At 33.8% G+C, this 22,462-nt stretch overlaps 2 protein-coding genes, 1 long non-coding RNA gene and 1 other non-coding gene across 6 annotated transcripts in view; 1 reads left to right on the top strand and 3 right to left on the bottom strand.

Annotated features, from left to right (window-relative positions):
* LOC122532736 (solute carrier organic anion transporter family member 5A1) overlaps positions 1-15,283 on the bottom strand; it is a 70,998-nt gene extending 55,715 nt beyond the window's left edge. The window contains exon 1 of the mRNA XM_043661773.1: positions 14,996-15,283. The gene's annotated coding sequence lies outside the window, so the exon portion shown is untranslated. The remainder of the gene's footprint in view (positions 1-14,995) is intronic.
* Positions 1-22,462, bottom strand: part of LOC122532737 (solute carrier organic anion transporter family member 4A1) — a 56,247-nt gene that overhangs the window by 2,605 nt on the left and 31,180 nt on the right. The window contains exons 9-13 of one of the 3 annotated variants that reach the window (XM_043661778.1): positions 22,177-22,378; positions 21,690-21,837; positions 20,747-21,123; positions 19,310-19,520; positions 1,489-1,495 (exon numbers count right to left, since the gene is read on the bottom strand). In XM_043661778.1, coding sequence (XP_043517713.1) covers positions 19,328-19,520; positions 20,747-21,123; positions 21,690-21,837; positions 22,177-22,378 — 920 coding nt within the window. In that variant the 3' untranslated portion in view covers positions 1,489-1,495; positions 19,310-19,327. Of the gene's footprint in view, positions 1-1,488; positions 1,496-18,998; positions 19,521-20,746; positions 21,124-21,689; positions 21,838-22,176; positions 22,379-22,462 lie in introns of those variants that run through there. The other 2 variants (XR_006307558.1, XM_043661776.1) reach the window with 2 other exon arrangements.
* Trnap-ugg lies at positions 15,840-15,911 on the bottom strand. The gene has a single exon. It is a non-coding gene; the product is annotated as a tRNA-Pro (tRNA).
* LOC122532744 lies at positions 16,777-17,523 on the top strand. The gene is made up of 3 exons (XR_006307563.1): positions 16,777-16,822; positions 17,130-17,256; positions 17,431-17,523. It is a non-coding gene; the product is annotated as an uncharacterized LOC122532744 (long non-coding RNA).

Genomic DNA, 22,462 nt, shown 5'->3' with positions numbered 1-22,462 from the left:
AACATGCTGAAATACTACGAAATAGAATAGAGCAAGGCTTCCGACAAATTCGAGAAACACCAGGAATGATAGAGAGAGTAAACCAGATGAATGACAAGACTCGTGTAGGCTTGTCATCAAATGCAAGCTGGTCATTTCGAGTATCTTTTGTAAAAGTAATTAAAACAGAAAATTCATTATATCTCATGAACGAAGACAGATAAGACAGATATTTATATGACTTTTTTTCATTATTTTTAGGCAAATACAATCAGCTCCCGAAGTGGGTCCCACAAGTTACGAAACACTCTGTATACTCGAATATGCAGAAATATTCAATTGACACGTGGCTGAAGTTTCGAACTGATGGTACAAGAGAACGTGAAGAGGACGTGAAATTCTTACTAGCGAAATAACGCGTGTGGGAGGGCACTTTGCCTCCCTTTTCTCACCAACAGCTCGAATTTATTTTTACCAGCAGGCTACCCCGCTGAGCTTCCATACTTTTTTCTTTTTTCTTTTTTTCCTTCGTAGGTCAATCGAGAAGAGGCCACGGGTGCAACGTGATCGATCATTGTTCGATTAACCTCGCCTTATAACACAGAGTCCTGCGATTACACACACAATTTGCGGTGACAGAAATTAAGGATTAGGTGTGGATCGGCACACTAGTGGTTTTCAGATCAACGTCGATGCGAGGGATCAATCAACGTTTCAGTTCGAATGTAACTTCTGAATCTAAACGAATGATCACCGAAAGGAAAACGAAAATTCTGTCAAAAATACGATTGAAATACGCGAGAGTCTGATGTAATGCAAGGATGTAAATCGAAGGACATAGTAGTATAGGGACAAATGTATGTGAAGGATCGAATTAATCTGAAGGATTTGTGTAAATATCATTTAGTTTCGAGGCACCATGAACATGCTTTACATTATATAAAGTACAGTAGATGTGGAAACGTAACCTTCAAAAATGGAAACGTAATCTTCAAAAATGGAAAACATAACTTTCAAAAATGGAAACGTAACCTTCAAAAACGGAAACATAACCTTCATATCTCCACAATCTACTAATCTTGCACATTTTCCAACATAAAAAATTGTATCATACCTGTGTCGTACATAAATTTAAAACTCGCACTTAAAATATTTGTTTTATAAAATTTAAAAATCTTAAAAATTTAAAAATTCAGAAATTCAAATTCAGAAGTTTGAAAACTCAGAAGTTTAGAAGTCTAAAAATTCAAATCTGAAAATTGAAAAATTCAAATTTAGGAATTTAAAAATTTCGAAATAAATATACAGTTTAAGAACGAGTATATAAATTAAGAAAATTTGAAACGACCTATTATTCTGAAGATATTCTGAATCGATTTCCATTGCAAGTATATTATATTTTAAATACTTTCACGCATGCAAAGTAAAAACCGTGCACGATCAAACGGCATTCGAATTTTTCAATTCCCCCCCCCCCCCCCCGTGGAAACTTTTTCCCTCAATGGAAACTTTTATTCTCGCTTTCTCGATGTTCAATATTGTTCCATCCGCGATTCCATCCGTGGCCAATTTTCCCATTTACTCGCCATTATTCAAACATCGATCGCTCTCGCCCCGTATGCACAGCCGTCCGATAAATTATCGTCAACCTCGACCTACGGAAGAGAATTGCCGGAGAGAAAACAAGTGGATTACAGCAATCAGTGACTTTCTCTGACAAAGCGAGTGTGACTGGTATGGTACGGGCGACATATTCGAGTGACGTTACCAAGAGTCACAGTTTTCTAGTCGTGTCGCAGAGTCTTTTGTGAACTCGGCGTATGTACTTAACGAGTGAAAACATAGAAACTTTTCTATCCGTGGAAAATTGCAGAATAAACTCGTGCTTCTCGACTGGTGATCCGAGGGCCCGTGAAATATGTGCACTTAATGGTAATGAGAAGTAGATCAAGTCTGATCGAATGGAAATTCGATGGAAAACGTGAGAACCGATAGAATCAACACGTTCCGAGATATTCTACGGTGGCGCCCTCTTAAGCGTCCGCAGTCGGGGCCGAAAGAAAGAGCGGGAATGAGAGTCACTGCTACACCGATACCGGGCACGTGTGCGGGACGAATTCCAGTATTGTTTCATTCCACCATTATTTCATTGTAAAATTAAACGTTTTAACATCTCGCTTAAACTGAATACAATTAAACTATATTAAATAGATACATATGTTTAAACCAAATGGCGCAACAATTGCCAAATGATTGTAATTAATCTAAATTTCGCGAAAATTTATTGAAATTCGAATAAAGGTCTTGTTACTTCTTCATCGATATTAAATTAGTGATGATTCTATAATCGTGTCAATGCGTATAAATTGGATGTGTACTTGTTATTTAATGTAAAATTCGCCTGACTTTATTTATTTTTTTTATAATTTCTAGCATTAATTAATTAATTTTGGTGATGTCAATAAAGTGTAAATTAATTAATCAGTACCAGTTTATTAATAGTATTAGTTTATTAATAATTACTATTAATTAAGCACAATTTGCAGTGTGATTTATATTACGTATAATTTATACTAATAAATTTATTATTAATTAAGTATAATTTCTAGTGATATAAATTATACTTAATTAATAATTAGTAATATAAATTATACTTAATTAATAATTAAGTATAATTTGTAGTAATATAATTTAAAGTATTAATTGATTAATATTTTACTTTTAAAAAATTCTTTTATTATGTAATGTTTTATTATTTTTTTAATAATTTTATTTAAAAAAAAAATTCACAGGTAACGTAGCTGAAATTCACATTTCGAGTCCCGATCTGTAAAAGCATACCTTCTCGCGAAACTACAAAGAAATCTCACGAAATTTATCACTCGCCAAGCCATATTTATCTGAAATTTGCCGCGCCGAAAACATTTCTTTCTTTCCAACGAACGCTTTGTCGTCTTTCGACGCAGTGTGAACGCAAAAGATAAGAAGCGAACTGTGTCACTCGACAGGGAATGCACACTGTGCAATATCGCGTTTCGTTCAAAATATTATTTAAAAATTTGTTCATCCGGATTCACACTTGGCCGCGATTCGATCACACTTTCGAGGCATCGAACACGCTTTTTTCATCGTACCGCTCACCGACTGCTTACACATCGAATTCTTTTTGCCCGAGTCTCCACAGAAGCTACTTGCCTACTTTTTGTTTCGCAGAAAACAAACCTACCTCCGGACAGCGAGTGTGTTGTTCTATTTCTGCTTCATCGTCGAATGTCAAATTTCGCGGAAATTTCCAACGAGTTTAACCGTCTACAGGATGCAATTTAAAGAAACTATATATGATTGTGTATGAAAGAACGTAATGACCTTGAAGAAAATATTCTAAATAGTCAGTCATTCGATTTCTCGACATCATTCATGTTAGGTAAGAGAATATTTCTTGCAACATTACAAAAATTCGAAAAAGTATTCAGATAGTCCCACTTAAATGGACCACCCTGTATACACGTTGTCTTTGAACTTATCATTCTTCGTTTATCATTTGGAAATATATATTTCTTTTTTTTTTTTTTTTTACGTTAAATGATCGTTAGAGGCGAAGGTTCCACGTTTTAAGATAAGATCGTTATCATTGGTACAGTAATATTATGTGAAGAATGGAAAATTGTGTGAAGATTTTAAAAACAAGTAGTAGAGTGGGCCAAAAGTTTCTTTTAATACAAACATAAGCGAAAATTAATTTCGTTAATTTTAAATTTAAGACCACGGATTTATTTCAGTGGGAGGTGATTTTTTTTGGCCCACCCTGTAGAAGAGAGCGAGATTACGCAACGATCATGGGGAACCGTGAAAAAGGAAACTATCGGTCACTCTCTCTGTAGATCGATTCGATTGCCAATCAACCTTAACCTCCTTTCGTTCCGGAACAGAGAAATCGGCAATTATAGTAAACTTGTTGCTTTCTCCGTGTGAGCATTACGTCAGAGAGGCACACAGTGTGTTACACGCGTAATACACGTAAACACGGTACAGCTGACCAGCGCCAACGTTCCAAACGGAACCTAACCTAAACTCCGATATTCCTTGCGACGATGAAAGATTCAAAATCTCGTTTGTTGCATCGATGCCTGTGATCAGCAATGGGACGTTTAAAAAAAATTCTTTTTCTCCTGTAAACTATCTGAAACTCGAGTTTTTCAGAGGTGACAATTATACTCGTGAGACACAGAGTATGCGAGGCTGGTAATTGTAAAATTAAATTACACTATAAGAGAATAATTTTTTTTTTTTTTGAAAGCTCAATAACTTATTAATTGATAATAATTATAAAATTAAATTACACTATAAGGGCATAATTTTTTTTTTTTTTTTTGAAAGCTCAATAACTTATTAATTGATAATAATGAATATTACGAGCAAGAAAATATGGTCCCAAGTACAGTCTAGAAATGTTCAAAAATGTCTCAAATTTACAAATACGTTTTATTTTCCACAAAAGAAATTCAATTCAACTTAATACAAATTGTAATTAATGTACACGTCGTTACACAAAAAATGGCCACTTCCTCGAGTGTACACAGCTAAGAGGTTAAGGTTAGGTTTAGGTTAGGTTCGAAACATGAACAAACGTGTTCCAAACTCTACTTGCCCCACCACTGGCTCGCAACAAATATTCCAGCCGAAAGAAACAGTTGATTTTCTTACAAGAAACCATTGGAAAGGGGTTTGCAGAACATGAATAGCCCCGGGTGCAATCGAGCGTTAAATATACGCCTATGAAATATTTTTAGGCGTAGCTCTCTTTTGCTTCGAATCGTCCCATTCCACGGAGTAACGCAGAACTTGCTCGCCCGTGAAGTAAATTGCACGGCGTTTGGTAAACGTCGGCGGTCCATTCAATCTCACCGCTTTTATTTCCTCCGGTTGAGCACATTTTCTGACGCGAGTGGGTGTATTTACAATCAACAGGACGGGACCCGGTAGTAGATGTACGTTTTTTTCTCTCGAGCCAACTTTCTACAGTGGGCTAGCAGTAGACTTACGTGAAAGATATTACATACGATGATACACATAACCTTTAAAAGAATTTTGTCAAGAATGATGTTAATTTAAGTGACCTTTATGAATGCTTCTTCAATTCCCTCGAAATTATAATAAAATTATATTATACTATAATATAGTTTTATTACAGTTTATAGTATAATATAGTTTTATTACAGTTAATAGTATAATATAGTTTTACTACAGTTTATAGTATAATATAGTTTTATTACAGTTTATAGTATAATATAGTTTTATTATAGTTTATAGGTTATAATTTATAATAAAACTACATTATACTATAGCTAATATATATTAACTACAATCGTGTATACTATAATATAGTTAATCTTTCTGTTAAGTATTCAGGTGACTAGAAAAAGCTTCTGCTATTGTATCGTTACCACAGTGTATGTATATATACAGAGTGGTCCAAAAATTATTCCCTACTACAAACAAATCCGTAATTTTCTTATTTACATTTGAAAGGAATAATTTTCAAAACACAATGAAAAAAAATAATTTGAACTTAAATTTAATTTGAAATTAATAAAATTAATTTTCCCTTACATTTTGGCATCTTATTAAGGAAAAGAAACTAGAATTCGTAGAAAAATATCATACGAAATTAAATAACCTCTCTTAAACGAGTAGAAAAAAATTTTATCAAGAACGATGCTAATTTAAGTGAACGGAGCAAGGAAGAACGTTTGCCAGGAAATTTCGGCGATATTACCGTGGAAATTGAAGGTTTTCCCGCATCGACCGCACCGATGATCGGTTAACGGACGAAATTGAATTTTAGAGACCGCGGAGCGTTACATCACGTGGACGTAACCCGTTGATTAATCCCTAATTACATTTTTCACCGCAACGCTCGTTCACCCAAGAAAGAAAACGTTCAGCAATCAAGATCAGCTAATTGTAAAGTCCATGTAACTAGCGTTTCTAATTCCCCCCATGATAGTCGCAGAGATAACGCGATGGGCCAATATGTTAGCACCTGCCTACGTCACTGCATCTGTGTGTCAGAGCCAATTTGATAGATAAAATAGATCATTTCAATAACGAGTTATATTTTACATTTATGTATTAATTGATATATAGTGTAATATAATAAGTCGTGCATAATATAATATAGTTAATATTTAGTTATAGTATGATATTATAATAAAACTATATTATACTATAATATAGTTTTATTATAGTTTATAGTATAATATAGTTTTATTATAGTTTATAGTATAATATAGTTTTATTATAGTTTATAGTTTATAGTATAATATAGTTTTATTATAGTTTATAGTTTATAGTATAATATAGTTTTATTATAGTTTATAGTTTAGAGTATAATATAATTTTATTATAGTTTATAGTTTAGAGTATAATATAGTTTTATTATAGTTTATAGTATAATATAGTTTTATTATAGTTTATAGTTTAGAGTATAATATAGTTTTATTATAGTTTATAGTATAATATAGTTTTATTATAGTTTATAGTTTAGAGTATAATATAGTTTTATTATAGTTTATAGTATAATATAGTTTTATTATAGTTTATAGTTTAGAGTATAATATAGTTTTATTATAGTTTATAGTATAATATAGTTTTATTATAGTTTATAGTTTAGAGTATAATACAGTTTTATTATAGTTCATAGTTTAGAGTATAATATAGTTTTATTATAGTTTATAGTTTAGAGTATAATATAGTTTTATTATAGTTTATAGTGTAATAAAACTATATTATACTATATACTATAGCTAATATATATTAACTACAATCGTGTATAATATAATATAGTTAATATATATTAATTATCCTACACGATTTGTTATATTATCAACATAATATAATATTATAATAAACTTACAATATATTAATATACTATACTATAATACAGCTAATGTGCAACTTATAATATTGTACTAACATATGGGCCAAAAGTCACTCCCTAGAAAAATAAATCCGTAATATTTTCATCACACTTTCTAATTTACATTCGAAAGAAATGATTTTTGAAACATACATGAAAAAATCATGTTCAAACTTAAGTTTAATTTGAAATTAATAAAATCAGTTTTTCTCTTGTATTTCGATGTTTCGTTACAAAAAATAAGGTTGGAAGAAACTTTTGGCCCGCCCTATATTATATTATACTATATCATATTTCACAAATAGAATATAATAGAATTGCAGTAAATCAACTTACTGCATATTAATCATTCCGATCATCGGTTCGATAACGTTCGTGGCAGTGAAATATTAAATTTCTGGGCTAAACAGAACGAGAAAGTGTGCTCGGGAGAATTTATGGTCCGCTGGCGTCGCATTTATGTAACGATTCCTCTGTTCGCGGGGCCACGTCCGAGACAAAAGGCGCGAGAAAAGAATCAGAAAAGAAAAAGCCTCCTCCAACGCTTGATGCTTATCGAAAGTCGCTCGTAACGCGATAAGCGTAACGTATAATTGCACCGCTCCTTGCAAAATCGAGATACTGAAATCGTTCCAGAAGCGTCCGTTCAAGCGTAATTCCATGATAACTTAAACACGATGACACGACAAAGAAATTTCAAAGTTAGAGGGAAACAAAATTTTTCACGATGAAACGTTTCAAAATTTTGATAACGTCAGAATAAAAATAGACTTGTCAAGAGTAGAATAAACGAGAAAATACAGATATGGTATGGTGGTACGCACCGGTTTTAGGAAACCCTAAATGAGATTAATCTTTCAGAAGGATCAACAAGCTGTAAATTGTTGTGATTTTCAAATTTTTGTTCCACGGTTTCACTTTTATCTTGACGAGCAACCTGTTTGGCCAGACCCTTGAAAGTGAAGTGGCGAGCACTCAGGAAAGTTAATCCCCGCTATCGACCAATTTTATACATCACTTGGTGATATTAAAAATTTTCCTCAGAAATCTTAGGAAAAAACGTTATATTTTTATAATAAAAGTAGAAAGCACAACAATGTTCACAATGAAAATTACAAGATATAAAAGTGTAAATTGTATGCAATGCATTTATAATAAATATGAAACATACTTTGTGTAATAAAGAGTCTGCTAATATATTAATATATTGTATTAGTATATTATAATACATATATACGATAAAATTAAATCAAACACAAAATACATTTTAATTTTAATTTAACAATAAGAGTAAATACGATATTAAATATATCAATATATTATTGTTATATTATTGTATATTGTATTACTGTACTATTATATCATTGTATATTGTGTTATTGTACTATTATATTATTGTATATTGTGTTATTGTACTATTATATTATTGTATATTGTATTATTCTACTATTATATTATTATATATTGTATTATTGTACTATTATATTATTGTATATTGCGTTATAAAATATACACGATAATCCACGATAAGTACTGAATATTAAAAAATAAAAGTGACCTTTGAACGGGAGTGTACGAATCTCATTCTCGCCTGAAACCTTCATAAAATTACAAAATCGCCAATATATATTTCAACACCAATTTATGTTACACGATTTATTAATTTTATAATTAGTCGTTACGAAGGGAAAAACAAATATTTTTTTCCGATTTTCGAGCTGACTTTTACCTCGAAATAGCCTGCCACTGTTCTACTGGGAGACTCACAAATGATGGTCCTGCCTCTCTAACCTAAACCTTCGTACTCGAAACACTCCATGGGCATAGCAGTTTTCCTGCTAGAAACGTTTGCTCTTTTCTGAACGTACAGTCTATGAGCAAGTAACTATGACATAACATAAGCAAATAACCACTAACGTTTATTAATTGAAAGATATATTCATGCAAATATACAGACAAAAACGAGTAACTCTACGCTGTTTTTTAATTGAATGGAACACGAGGCACGGAAACAGCGAAGGTCAGACCCGTCTCAACGTGTTAAATTTCGCTTCGAGAGAACGAAACAAAAGACCCAGAGAAAGGAATACTAAATCACTCCCCCCCTCCGTAGAGGATACTCCTCCGTATCGAGTTTCGTTTACTCTCACTGTGTGTGTGTATGTGTTTCTCCAAGCATTGCCAATAAAATCGATACTCGATTGACAATTTGCTACCCTCGATTGCTACGAGACAGAAGAGAAAAAAAACCAGGCCAATTTTCCGCTATTTCTGAATTACAACCAGGCCATCGTTTGTACCGTTTGTACCGCGTTAATTTGTTTCGCCGTTTGTGTTGCAAAGGGAACCGGTGAATGATCGCGAAACGGAGAATTATTTCACCGAACGTTTCACGAGGTTTCGCTTTTTCAAGGCAACGCCAGCCAACGCGAGCTTTTAATAGGAGTAATGAGAACAACCTGTACACGCAAATAGCACGCGAATAATGTAATTCTGTTTCGTCTGTAACTCTATCCCCCCCTGAGTAACGTGTTTTTACAACGCTTTAATCTTTCGTACAACAGTTTGATATTAGAAGTAACTAACGAAACACGATGAAAGTTAAACGTCCACGAGGTGGTCGAGCTTTCTTTTAATTTTGTTGCTCTTGAACGATCGAATAAGAAATAAACGAATTTAAGAACACGTTAGTAAATTAATAATAATCAATAATAATGACTTATATATTAATAAATAATGCATCAAATAAATTATATATTAAATAATTTATATAATTGATTTGTACATTTATTATATAATTTTATAATGTAACAATGATTATGAAACGTAATTTCGTCAAGTATTACAGATATGCGAATTATCGCAAGAATTATCACGAACGTGACACAACAAACTGTTAGACAGTGTGTACAAGAAATATCCAACAGCGACAAGTCGATCAGAGATAAATAACGCGCCTAATTAATATGCGAAGAAGTACGCAATTAACAATACGATCACACGTGCGCGGTAAATATTAAATCGCACAATGAAAAACTAGGTTAACTCTGCGGCTCGATTTACTGCTCCACATTTCTCTTATCCCGTTAATTTTCAATCGTAAACTGTTCCACGTTTCGAGATATTAAAAAAAATCTCACGCTAGGGAAAACATCAACTTCTGCGTTCATAAAAATCCATTGAACAAAAGAACGCGATAAAAGATGAAAAATATCATCAAAAGTAAGTCACGTTTGCTGTCTTTGCATAACACGCATAGCGTACAAAAAGTTTCTGTAAATAAAAACGAATCGTTCTTTCTTTTTTTTTTTCTTTTTGAAAGCGGTACAAGTCCAAGTTTTTAGAGAAAAAAATGAGTTAATGACGGTTTTTAGTGAGACATAGATGTCCTTTTTTAATATCTACAACAACAAAGTCAACGATACTCTCATATAAATTTTTTCAAACAAAGTAATCTTTCATATAGAACGAACTCGAAACTAGATCGTCAAAAGTTCTAAGCTTTAAAAGACCAAAAAAATGGATCATACGATCTTTTCTTTATGAAGTTACATTAGTTTAAATTTTTTAATTTTTTTGAACTTCGACAATTTTTCACCTTTTTGTACAGTTACGCTCTTCGCTGTGCGTAACACAAACACGAAAGGATCCGGTTCGCGCGTCTACGTGACTTTCAATTTTAACACGTCCACGGATCGAAAAGTTTCGGTCGCCGGATTGCTAAATCGCGTTAGCCAGGGTGACCAACACCCATGGGATGTCGGAGTTTATAGAGAAAATAAATCGGTAAACTCTTTCGATGGCAGGAGAGACCAACAGGGATCCTCGCGTGGTCGGTTAGACTAGAGTCTCGCACGAAATGTCTAGCCTCCCCCCCCCCCCCACTCCCTTCACTCCTCCCCCACCCCAAGGTTCAAGGATACGTGGAGCTCGTGCAAAAAACATACACGGCCAGCAGAATTTACGTCGTGCACCGCGAGCATGCTCGTTCAAAAATTTATTCGCCACCGCGCCGAACGTATCATTTATACACGGTGATGTTTGTCTTTCGATCGAAGGAAATGGAGAGAAGTCTCTCCGCTTTCGCTCTCCCGAGCGTGAAACGAACGTCTCCTTCTTCCGCTTTGGCCAACCTCGCTCGATCACCCTGCTCGAAACGCGGTTCTATTTCAAATCGATTCCTCCGAGAAACTGACTTTCCTCGATCCTGCTGTTCTTTCGACAGAGAGGAACTTTATTTACAATTTTTCCCATAATACTGTCAATGTGCGTTCGATCTAAAGAAGTTAAATTTGAACGTCTGAGTTAAAATTTCAGAGAACTTGAAAGCAATTTGCTTTCTCGAGAACTCCATTGGAACTGTAATTTAAATTGCAACCAGTGTGACTCGATACTAACGTTGTTAACGGGTTAATCAATGTTATTTTAAGACTTTTATGGTCTTTTGGTAAAGAGTGAAAGTTGGCCAGTCCATAGAAATCAACGAGATTTACTTTACGACTCTCATTTATTTTTTTCTAACTTTTTCATTCAGGGTAAATAATTTTTGGAGAGTAGACTAGACTAACGTCCAAAATTGGCCAATTTTTACTATTGTTTTTTTTTTTTTTTTTTTACCAACGAATGGAGTTAAATCATGAAACCTGACGTGACAAGTGAACGGGCACACCGGTCAATTACCGATGCAGAGAGTCTCGCGGTATTAAACAGTAACAGCTGGCAGATCTGAATTAACGTCTCGAGCAGCACACGCTGGCTCTTTGTTTCTCGTATCGGCGATCATATGTTGCCGTCACCTCTTTGTGCCTCGTTATACCGAGTGTTCTAAAAATAAATACAGGAAAGAAAAGCCTATGCTCTGTAATAGAATTCTACTTTATGTTCGTCAAAAAAAAAAAATTGCAACCTGAACAAGCACAAATAAAAATCAATGATCTTTTCCCCTTCTTTTATTACCATTGTTAATATGATACAATTTATTTTTTATTTTAACTTTTTTTAAAGCGACAATTTCTGGAACAATTTTCGAATTTTTATTACAAATTTGTATTGTCACTCTCAAAATAAAAACTGTTGGGAAAGAAATTACATTTTTGACATTTGTGATGCACCAAATTCAATTTAATTGTTAGACAAAATGACAACTTGACACTTAACCTTTTGAACACACCGCAGATGACAATACAAATTTGCTAAAAAAATTTGGAAATTGTTCTAAAGGTTATTGCACTTTAGAAAATTATAAAAAAAATAAATTATATTATATAAAATGATAGTACTATTATTAAACATATTATTGTTATACAATATTATAATGACAATGTAAAATTGTTACATTACTAATAATATATAATAATATATAATAATATATATAATATATAATAATATATAGTAATATATATAATATATAATAATATATAGTAATATAAAAATAATTACATTACTGATAATAGTAATAAATAAACAACGTTAATTTACCTTAAAACAAATGTAAGTGGATGCGCAACAAATACAATTGAAAATAAGTCGAGTTCAAACAGAATTTGAGGATCCAAGGTTTTATTGTAGCAAATTCACTTTTTATAAAGAAACGGCACACCATACGTCAGATTTTCTGCGAACACGAACAACGAACATTCATCACGTTGGGTCTAAAACACCCTGTACACGAATATCGGTGGTCGAATCCCCAGTTCTGCCGCACTGTAATTGGTGCATGCACCTATCGATCGATGCTGAAAAACTGGAGATCGAAAGTAAACGAGTCCGAAGTTCAACGATAACGCCGATATCGTGAGAAACCAGTAACCAGGAAACGAAACGAAAGGAAAGTGACGAAGACGACGCTACAATCTATTGAGCTGGCCGAAAAGTAATCGCATTCTTTTTTTTTTTTTTTATAAACGAACGTGAACTAACCTCACTTTAAATCGCAATTTCGTTGTGTAATCCGATGCCCGATTGTTCAAGCTTGTTTTAGAAAAAGAAAATGCTCGTTTGACAAAATGAGAAACGTTTCGCTGTATTATCTTCGAAAAATAAAAAAAGAAGAAAAAAAAGAAGAACAACGCTGCGTAAGCTCGTAAAAAATTATCTGATATGTACGGCGAAGAAGACTGAAAAGTGTGTCAATATTTGTTTGCTGAATTTGTGCTGCTGATATCAAATCGTTCTTGAAACTTCCTTTCGCAGGAGGGAAAGATAAAAAAAAAAACTTTTCTGAACGAGAAATCATGATATTGCAAGTCGAAAGATGGCGAAAGATAGTCGAACGAAACGGATATATAATATATTAACACATTCGCGACCGATAACGTAGTCCTACGTCATTTCAAATTCTTTAGCTGAATGCCGGTAACGTAGTTCTACGTCGTTTCAAATTTGTTAACTGAATTGCCGGCAACGTAGCCGTGCGTCATTTTAAAATTGGCGCTTCTGGTAGCCACGAGGCTGAATGCAATTTTTTATTTGATAAATGAGTGAACAAAAATACTGCAATTATCCAAACTCTAAATAATATCGCTGAATATAATTGAATATAGTTTACAAAGTGGGTGTTAATATAGTTTACAAAATTTTCATTAAATTACATATTTTCTTTACGTTATTTTAATTTAAAAGAAGTTAATTTAAAAGAAACCTACATTTATGGAAAAAGGAGATAATTTTGGACTGTGAGTCAAATTCAACAACGATAGTGACACAGGTAGCGATATCAATTCAAACAAAGGAATCTCAGAATAACAAGAAGCGACCAAGAGTCAATAGTGATGAACCTCTTATGTGGGTACTGACTGAGTACTCTTGCGGTACTCAATTATAAAATTTTGGAAATTATCCATTTTATAGTCGCCAAATAATGTGTTAAAAGTTTTCCCGTTCCTCACAAAAATGTTTCGCCTTTCATTTACGCACGAAAGGCAAAAAGCAACCTAATACTGTTCGAAACATTCGACGAGAGAGACGAAGATAGACGAGCAAGTAGAAAAAAGACGCGTAAGATTTATCGCGTGTTTTGAATAACAATGGTCGAAGCGGAGCCCGATCCGTTACTCGTCGTCGTGGGGTGACTAATTAAGCCGCAACGTCGAGTTGGTGCAGTTAATTGGTACACCGATTAAAAACACCAGGCCAAGCGTGGGGGAGGTAAGTATCGTTTCATGTGCACGTACAGGACAAGGTCAGAGTCCTGAGGACTGCACGGCCGTTCTCCGCTCGACAACAGCCGGATTCCTCTCTCGAGATGCCCCGCGCGCTCGGTGACAGAGAGCGCACACCAACACACGAGACTATAAAAATAATTCTGCAGACACCGAGGTTCAAGACCTCGATACACGCAGATAGTACGGTGGCACGATAACGTTATCCGTGGAATTATGGCACAGCTGTGCTTGAACATAAACACCAGCGAACAGTGGAGCGAGAAAAATACTGGTCCGTGAGACAAACATCAGATTAAGATTTAAGAGATGTTACACGCACGTATGTATTATCTCGTTTCGTTCGTCGTTTGTTCCTTGTTTGAACAGGAACTTCATGTCGCGAGGTTTCCACGTTTATGAACACTGTTCACAGGCAGAAGAAAAACTCAAGAAACAACTGTGATCTCTCGGAGCAGTGAGAGACAACAATGACAGGACATTTTTAAAGGTCATGTATGCAAAGGGAGCAACGAAAGATAACGTATAACAATGATAAGAATCTCTCTCTCTCTCTCTCTCTCTCTCTCTTTCTCAACAGGCGATACCTGTCCGGAATCTCGCGACCAGATTACGAAAACTTTGTTCTGACCTATTTCCAAAGATGCTGTGTGCCATATCTCCCGAGTTATCTCTATTTGAAACAATCTCTTACACGAAAGATTTAGTCTGTTAATGTATGGTATAACCTGCTTTCCTTTTTTTATTAAATTTTTATAGAAATTTTGGCAGTCTGAGAAACTTCTACCATACAGGAAGTTTGACAGACTCGCGAGGTAATTTTCGGTAGATCGGAAAAGGTCAGTCGGCTCTGCGGATTGATGGGATGTTCGACAGCACACGCGACAAAGGAAGTCGCGATGCAACGCGAGAACAAAAGTAAAGAGTAAAAACTTACCGAAAGGACGCTCGAAGCACCTCACGAAACTCCTTTGTATCCAGGGCAGTGAAAAATCCTCGTGGTGACAGCGCGATTAACGAGTTGCGTATACATCTAAACACACTCACTAGCACCACGAACCGAACACCGAACAAATTCGTCGCGCACGCCTGGCTTGACCTCACGATCTGACCGGTAGATCGGCAAGAAATTCACGAAAATCACATTGATACCGTACGACCGTCAGCTTGCTTCGGGGATCATAGACCAGCTGTGTTTTTGCCCGACCATTGAGTGACTCGTGCATGCGCACTGGCCGCCGCCCGCCATCTTGACTTTCTCGGGAAAATATATCGCGCGCAATTTCAAACCTGTCAATTTACATCCGCTAACTTTCTCGTCGTTGATGATACAATTTTTAATCCTCCCCCCCCTCCCACTCACAATTTAATCCCCTTGAAGTGTGAACGGCTTGACGAATTTTATTTATTATGTTTTCTACTAAAATTTAAAGTGTATTATTGAGTAAAAATATGCATACTTTTTACATTTTTGATAAAGAATGGTACTGATGAAAATGTTTAATAATTTTGAACTTTTGATAGCAATGTATAAAAATGTAAAAATATGTTTGAGAATGATAAAATAATTATGTTTTAGACTTATTGAAAGTTTAATGCAAGTATTAGTAATGTATTATATTGAGCAGAAAAGAAAAAGAGAAAGCTAAATATTAAGAAAAAAATATGTCTAGTTTAATTATTTCAAGAGTTATTTAATTCAAATGGGTACACGTACGTAGTACATTGCAATATTATATGATATATTTTAGAAATAAAATTCATTTTGCTATAAAAAAAAAGGGCCCCTCCGGGATTTGAACCCGGGACCTCCTGCACCCAAAGCAGGAATCATACCCCTAGACCAAGAGGCCATATGTTGAATTGCTTTACAATATATTATTATAACGTACATTGAAATTTAAATATATAAATAAATGTATATTCGTTATTATTATATGTAATGTATTAAGTATTACAAGTATAATATAATTAATGTGTTTACCATATAGTTATAAATAAATAATAAATTTATACAATGACAGATCAAAACTTTTAATCAAACAATTTATAGTCCTATTAAGACACAACCATATATAATTTATATGTAAGAATGTAAAAACTATAACCTTATCCCCAAAAGTCTGAGTCATTAAATACATACTTTAATTAATCAAACAATATTTAAAAATAACATTGACTAAACAGTACTATTTCAATCAGAGTACTCTTTACGCCCTCTGCAATTTGTTATAGTAAACAGAAATTATGTCTCAAGATGATAATGTCAATAGCATTGTTTTTATGAAAAAGTTAATTTCAGAAAGCACTTATAATAGAAAAATTTTGTTAAATATATCGGAGATTATGTTCATTATGTATAATTAAATAAAATAATTCATTAAATAATTCAGTAAAACAACGATACAATAAATTGAGATGAAGTGACACTTATGACACTTGTTTGACTTCGACTATTATCTAAAATTAAAGATACCGTTTAAATCAATTGTTTTATTTGATAAACGAACAATAATAGAGATAAGAATTATTTACCTTTATTTGAGGTTGGATCATCATCGTCTGAAATGCGCGCGCATTGATTTATGAATTCAAGTTAAGTAAAGATTACAGCGCCATTGCGGTGACATACATAATTACATATTGCGATTCTCGAACGAAGTAATCGATATTTCCCGCGATCGATTTATTGTATTGGCTGACAGTTGGCGTCAGTTCTTGGCGGGAAGCACAGTGACAAGAAGCAGTATGCGGAGCTCGTCAGGTAAACATTGTACAGGTAAACAATTTAAAAGAATTATTATTATTGTTCAATTTAGTTGCACGTTGGTTAGAAAAAGTAAAGTATATGACAATTTAGCATATAAACCTTTCATATCCGTATAAATACGATCATCATGTCATTTTAGAGCAGTCTGACAATTTATGATTACATATGCACTGCTAATTAAATGCTTTATCGCCTATCGTCGTTGCTATAAATCAATGTAATATTTAATCGTCGTATATTAGAACTTCTATGAAGACATGGAAATGTTTGATTTATTTTGACGAAGGCAAATTTTTTTCAGGAAGTGTCGCTATCGAGAATAGGTTTCTGCGCATCGTGTATTGCGCAGTTTCGTTTAACCGACAATGGAGGCGCGCCATATTTGAACATGCGAGGTACATTTGAAACTTTACTAACGAACATTCAGAGTGTAATTTTTGCAAATCAATAATGTTATAGAATATTCATAGGTATTTAAAAATATTAGGACTGTGTCCATTATCTTTTACGAAATTAGAGTCGTGTCAATGATCTTGTTTGTTTTTATGAACAAATTATAATATTTCACATGTTATAATATCTAATTTCTTCTTCCTTTTCAGGAAATGATCTAACGGTGTTTCAAAATTTTGTGATGGACTTGGCTATAACTTTTGCTGGATCACAACAATATCAATGACAATGTTCTTCGCATCTAATGGTGAGTCGCATGCATTTTTGTTGCTCTGGTCACTCATGCTGTAAAATGTAAGATGAATGGTCCGAATCGACATGAGTGACTAATTGTATTACGTAGAACTTTAAATAAGTAGTCACAGCGAATATTTATTACATTTGTAAGTAGTAACACTCCTTTCTATCAAGTAGTAGATATCAATAGTTCTAATAATTTTTAATTAATTTATATCAAAACAGTGCAATTCTTTTGTTTTCATTTTTCATCTTGTATATTAAAATATACAAAAAAACATTTCATTAAGGATGATATAGGAAAGATAATCTTAATATAGAAAATTCCAAATTGGTACATTTTTTATTCAACATGTGAAAGGGATATGTTAAAGTTAATACCAAAACTTGCAACTATATCTATAATTGTATATACTATTACAAATATCAATTTATAATAGAGGGTGTTCCATTTTCTTTAGACACTATGTCTTTTATACAAGCAATAACATCATACAAATATGGTATATTAGTTCTATGAAAAACAATGTCGCCCAGAGGTATTTCCGTGATACAATAGTTCAGCTGGTCGCAATAACAATTACAATATACTGCATAAATAGCAATTGCATAAGACAAAGTTGTATAATAATTCCCTTTTTTTATCTTAAACATCGACTATTATCATCTGTGGTAAATACATTTTACAGCTTTACGGATTTAATTGACGATCGGTGAATATTAAGATTACAATCATACGATGTCATATAAGTCATAAAATTACATTTAGATCGGATAGCAGAGGATAATACAATGATAAAATTCTCGATAACTTTGATAACCGTTTTTGATTCAGCATTTTTAACTGTGATTATTCATCCCATACATAGAACAATACAAGAAGCGTAATGACGATATATCAAGCAAACGTTCATTGTATTATGTTCTTCTGTTCTCATTACTATTAAAATTAGAACCTTACGAATGAATTATTTCAACTTGACAAGTAATACTTATACGTAATAAACATCGAAAAGGACTACAAGTGCACTTGCCCATATTACATTTCGTTACAATTGGTACTTATAGCTCTCCCGTTAAAAACGAGACGCTATTTTCGATACGATATTAAAAAACAACGATACATTTCTTTACAATAATTCTGGCAGTGAACAGCTTTTACACGAAATACCCTCCGTACAAATGCAAATCGTATAAACGTACCTGTACAATTTTAAACAACCCTCGAAATAAATAGTCTCACATACATGTACAAATACCGCGAAACCCTTTCTTCATTTATTACATCTACAATAATAATAAATAAGCGCGCTTTCTTATATAAATTCCTTGAAGACCAGAGGGAAAAAACATGATAAATCTGGTTATGTTAACGTTCCAATTTGAAGTATTACAGTGCATTAACGTATTTGATAAATTTATGAAACTTTGTAACAAACCAAAGACAATCAATATTTTTCAAATATTCGAAGATTATGCCAGAAATATACGTATTATAAAATCATACAAAATTAATCAATTACAATTGTTTTTCCCGGTAAAATAATTATTTTATGGTGTATCTTCCTCCTGTGATCTTCGATCGCAGTCACAACAAATAAATATCCATTCTATCCCATGTACAGTTCAGCATCTTTTACAATTGGTTATTTTACGATAAACTATAATGAAAATTATAAAAATGTACAGCCACCTATGTCGATAAATTATCTTTAAATATCTCTCTTCGAATGAAGTCGACTTACCAAGTCGAAATGTTACATCAATCGATACTCGATTTAATAGAGTAACAAACTGTCAGATTATCATTTATGGATCGATTATAGGGTTTATTGTTGATGGCGTGGTTGGTGTTTCGTGCTGTGTATCATTCAACATTAAAGTTGTCGGCTCCTCCCGCGAGTTTTGAGTTCTGTTCCCTGGAGGTATGTACGTCCACCAAGCCAAGAAAAAGAAAAGGAGGGACGCTGCTTTACCGATGAAAGCTAACGCCAGCATATACCTAACAACGATAACATTGTTATTTTCTTATTTTCAAATTTATACGAAAATATGGGTTATTATTATTCTGAAGAAATTATTAGATTTATAATACAATGACAGGCTCTATGAATCGTTGATCATTTTAATTTTTTGGTCGACACATACACTCTCGTCCCTCAGTCACTGGACACTTGCTTATTTTGATCCAAACAGTTGCTAGAACACAGATATATTTTTCCGGATTAATTTTATTATACAATCTTGTTATATATACTCTATTTATTCTATTTTATAATAATACTTGAAAACAAAACTGATATTTAACGTATATGGTCTGAATATTAAATAGAAGTATGCCACGGTTATTTCTGGCCTTCATATTTGCACAAAAATATAAGATACATTATATCTTTGTAACTTGGTAAGATATTTGACATATAGAATATGACACGAATATAGAATATGACATATGTCAAACTGTTTATATGTCAAGAATCTTACCAAATTGTACATAATGTATCTCATATCTTAAATATCAGTTTTGTTTTCAAGTATTATTATAAAAGTATTATATAAAGTATTATTATAAAATAGAGTAAATAGAGTACATATAACAAGATTGTATAATAAAATTAATCCGGAAAAGTATATCTGTGTTCTAGCAACTGTTTAGATCAAAATAAGCAAGTGTCTGGTGACTTATGGACAGGAGTGTACAAAGTGTTTATAAGGTTTCTTCCAAATATTTTTACAATTTTACAATAACCAGAACTGAGTGGTTATCTCAAAAATTCTTGCAACTGGGCTTATTTACAGTTTCTTCAAAAGTTATTCATCTCTATTTTTATTTATGCTGTGATTATTACAAATCTAGTACATACCTGCTCATGTAGGGGAGTGTACAAAGTGTTTATAACGTTTCTTCTAAATATTTTTACAATTTTACAATAACCACAACTGAGTGGTTATCTCAAAAATTCTTGCAACTGGGTTTATTTACAGTTTCTTCGAAAGCCATTCATCTTTGTATTTATGCTGTGATTATTACAAATCTAGTACATACCTGCTCATGTAGGGGAGTGTACAAAGTGTTTATAAGGTTTCTTCTAAATATTTTTACAATTTTACAATAACCACAACTGAGTGGTTATCTCAAAAATTCTTGCAACTGGGCTTATTTACAGTTTCTTTGAAAGTCATTCATCTTTGTATTTATGCTGTGATTATTACAAATCTAGTACATACCTGCTCATGTACAAGTTGTCATAAACAAGGCAAGATCCTCCGCCGTCGCAGGTTTCGTTCCACAAAATGCAAGTGTCGTCTATAAGGGCACCGAACACCATAGGTGCAGGTATGGTGCCCAGAATTCGGACCTTGATCCACTGAATGCCAAGGGCGAACGATCTCTGATCGTCTCGAACGACGCGGAGCGTCGCGGAGAGCGCTGGCATCGTGCAAAGGAACGTGATGAACATGTTGCAAAACGCCAGAACGATGAACGGCCATAGGTAGGAGCACGACGTGTTGCAAGTCGTGTTTATTGCCTCGTAACTGACCACGTTGTCGGCGATGGTCAGATTTATCGGTGGCGTGCGTATGCAAGTGCAGTCTGAATACACCTGGAAAACAAACAAAAGATTAATGTCACCGGTGGCATAACTAATGAGTTACTTTCTCTGTAGAGCAAAAAATTCACGAGATATAATTTCCACTGCGATGATGAAGAATGGATATTTCATTTCCATCTGGAAGCATGTAAGAGGCTCTATAAAATTTAATGACAATTATAATTATACTCTAATATTAAAACACTGCAGTGTCGTCACTTGTCGCAGTGTTTCATTTCTTACAAGTGCAATGATATCAAGTTTAATCTTAACAATTTTTTTAAAAATAATCAAGCAAATAAAGATAAAATGGAATTTAATTCATAAGAACATCTCAGAGTTTCGCTTCGAGGAATCTGAATTAATAATCGGTGCTTTGCGACTGAATGTACGATAGTACACTCTCTGTGCTAATTTAAGACAGAGCAGTCCTGTCTGTCTGTAGTAAATATAGACGTTCGTGGAAATATCTACGAAGCGCACGTTCGAAATGGCAACGATTGGAAATAGTGGTACATATATGGCGTCTAAGAAACAGACTCGACGTTCACAAGTGTGATTAAGAAATCGCTACTAACTTCGACGTTATTTATCCTCGTTCCTTGGTAACATCCGGCGTGACAAGGGGAGTAATACGTGATCCCATCGACTCCGCATATAGGGCTGAACTCCGACCTCGAACAACCGCAGCCATTATTGCACGTGCTGTCCAACGAGAAAGGTTTCCTGCGAACGTAATATTTTTTAATCACGGGCATTTACATATCGTAACGCGTGACACGGCGTATGGGATGTGATTTGCATAAACCAGCGTGAAAAAAAAAAAAAAGAAAAGAAATGGAAACGCAAAAAATGGGCGAGAGCGCAGAAAACACACAAAAGGCATGGAAAATTGTAAATGTGCACGTTCGCTGGAGAACGCGATGTAAAAACAAGTGGAAGGATGGAGTTTTTTGATACGAGTCGGAATTAGTTTGACGGGTAAACAAAATTTCGCGTGCAAATTTCGGCGAAAAAAGAGAAAAACAAAAAAAAAAAAGAAACGAAAAGGACAATCGAGCGTACTTGGCCTGGTCCGTGTAGGGCACGGTGACTCCGGCGAAGTTCAAATTCGGGCAGTTGAGAACGAAGCACAGAGTGAAGGCGATGCAGGACGCGGTGGCCAACAGGCAAAACTTCAAAATGCCGGAGCAGGACAAATTAAAACGCTTTATGAGGTAACCACCGAGGAAGGTACCGCCACCGCCTGCGGGCACAGTCACTAGACCTAAAAAAGACAGAAGGAGAAAAACAAATATAAAAGCCGTCCATTTCATTCTGCTTTTCTTTTTTTCTTTTTTTTTTTTTTTTT

The sequence above is a fragment of the Frieseomelitta varia genome, unplaced genomic scaffold (assembly GCF_011392965.1).
Source record: "Frieseomelitta varia isolate USP_RPSP 00005682 unplaced genomic scaffold, Fvar_1.2 scaffold_468, whole genome shotgun sequence".
Taxonomy (NCBI): Eukaryota; Metazoa; Arthropoda; class Insecta; order Hymenoptera; family Apidae; genus Frieseomelitta; species Frieseomelitta varia.
Note: the sequence above shows the minus strand (reverse complement) of the source record. Positions and strands in the feature narration are given on the sequence as shown.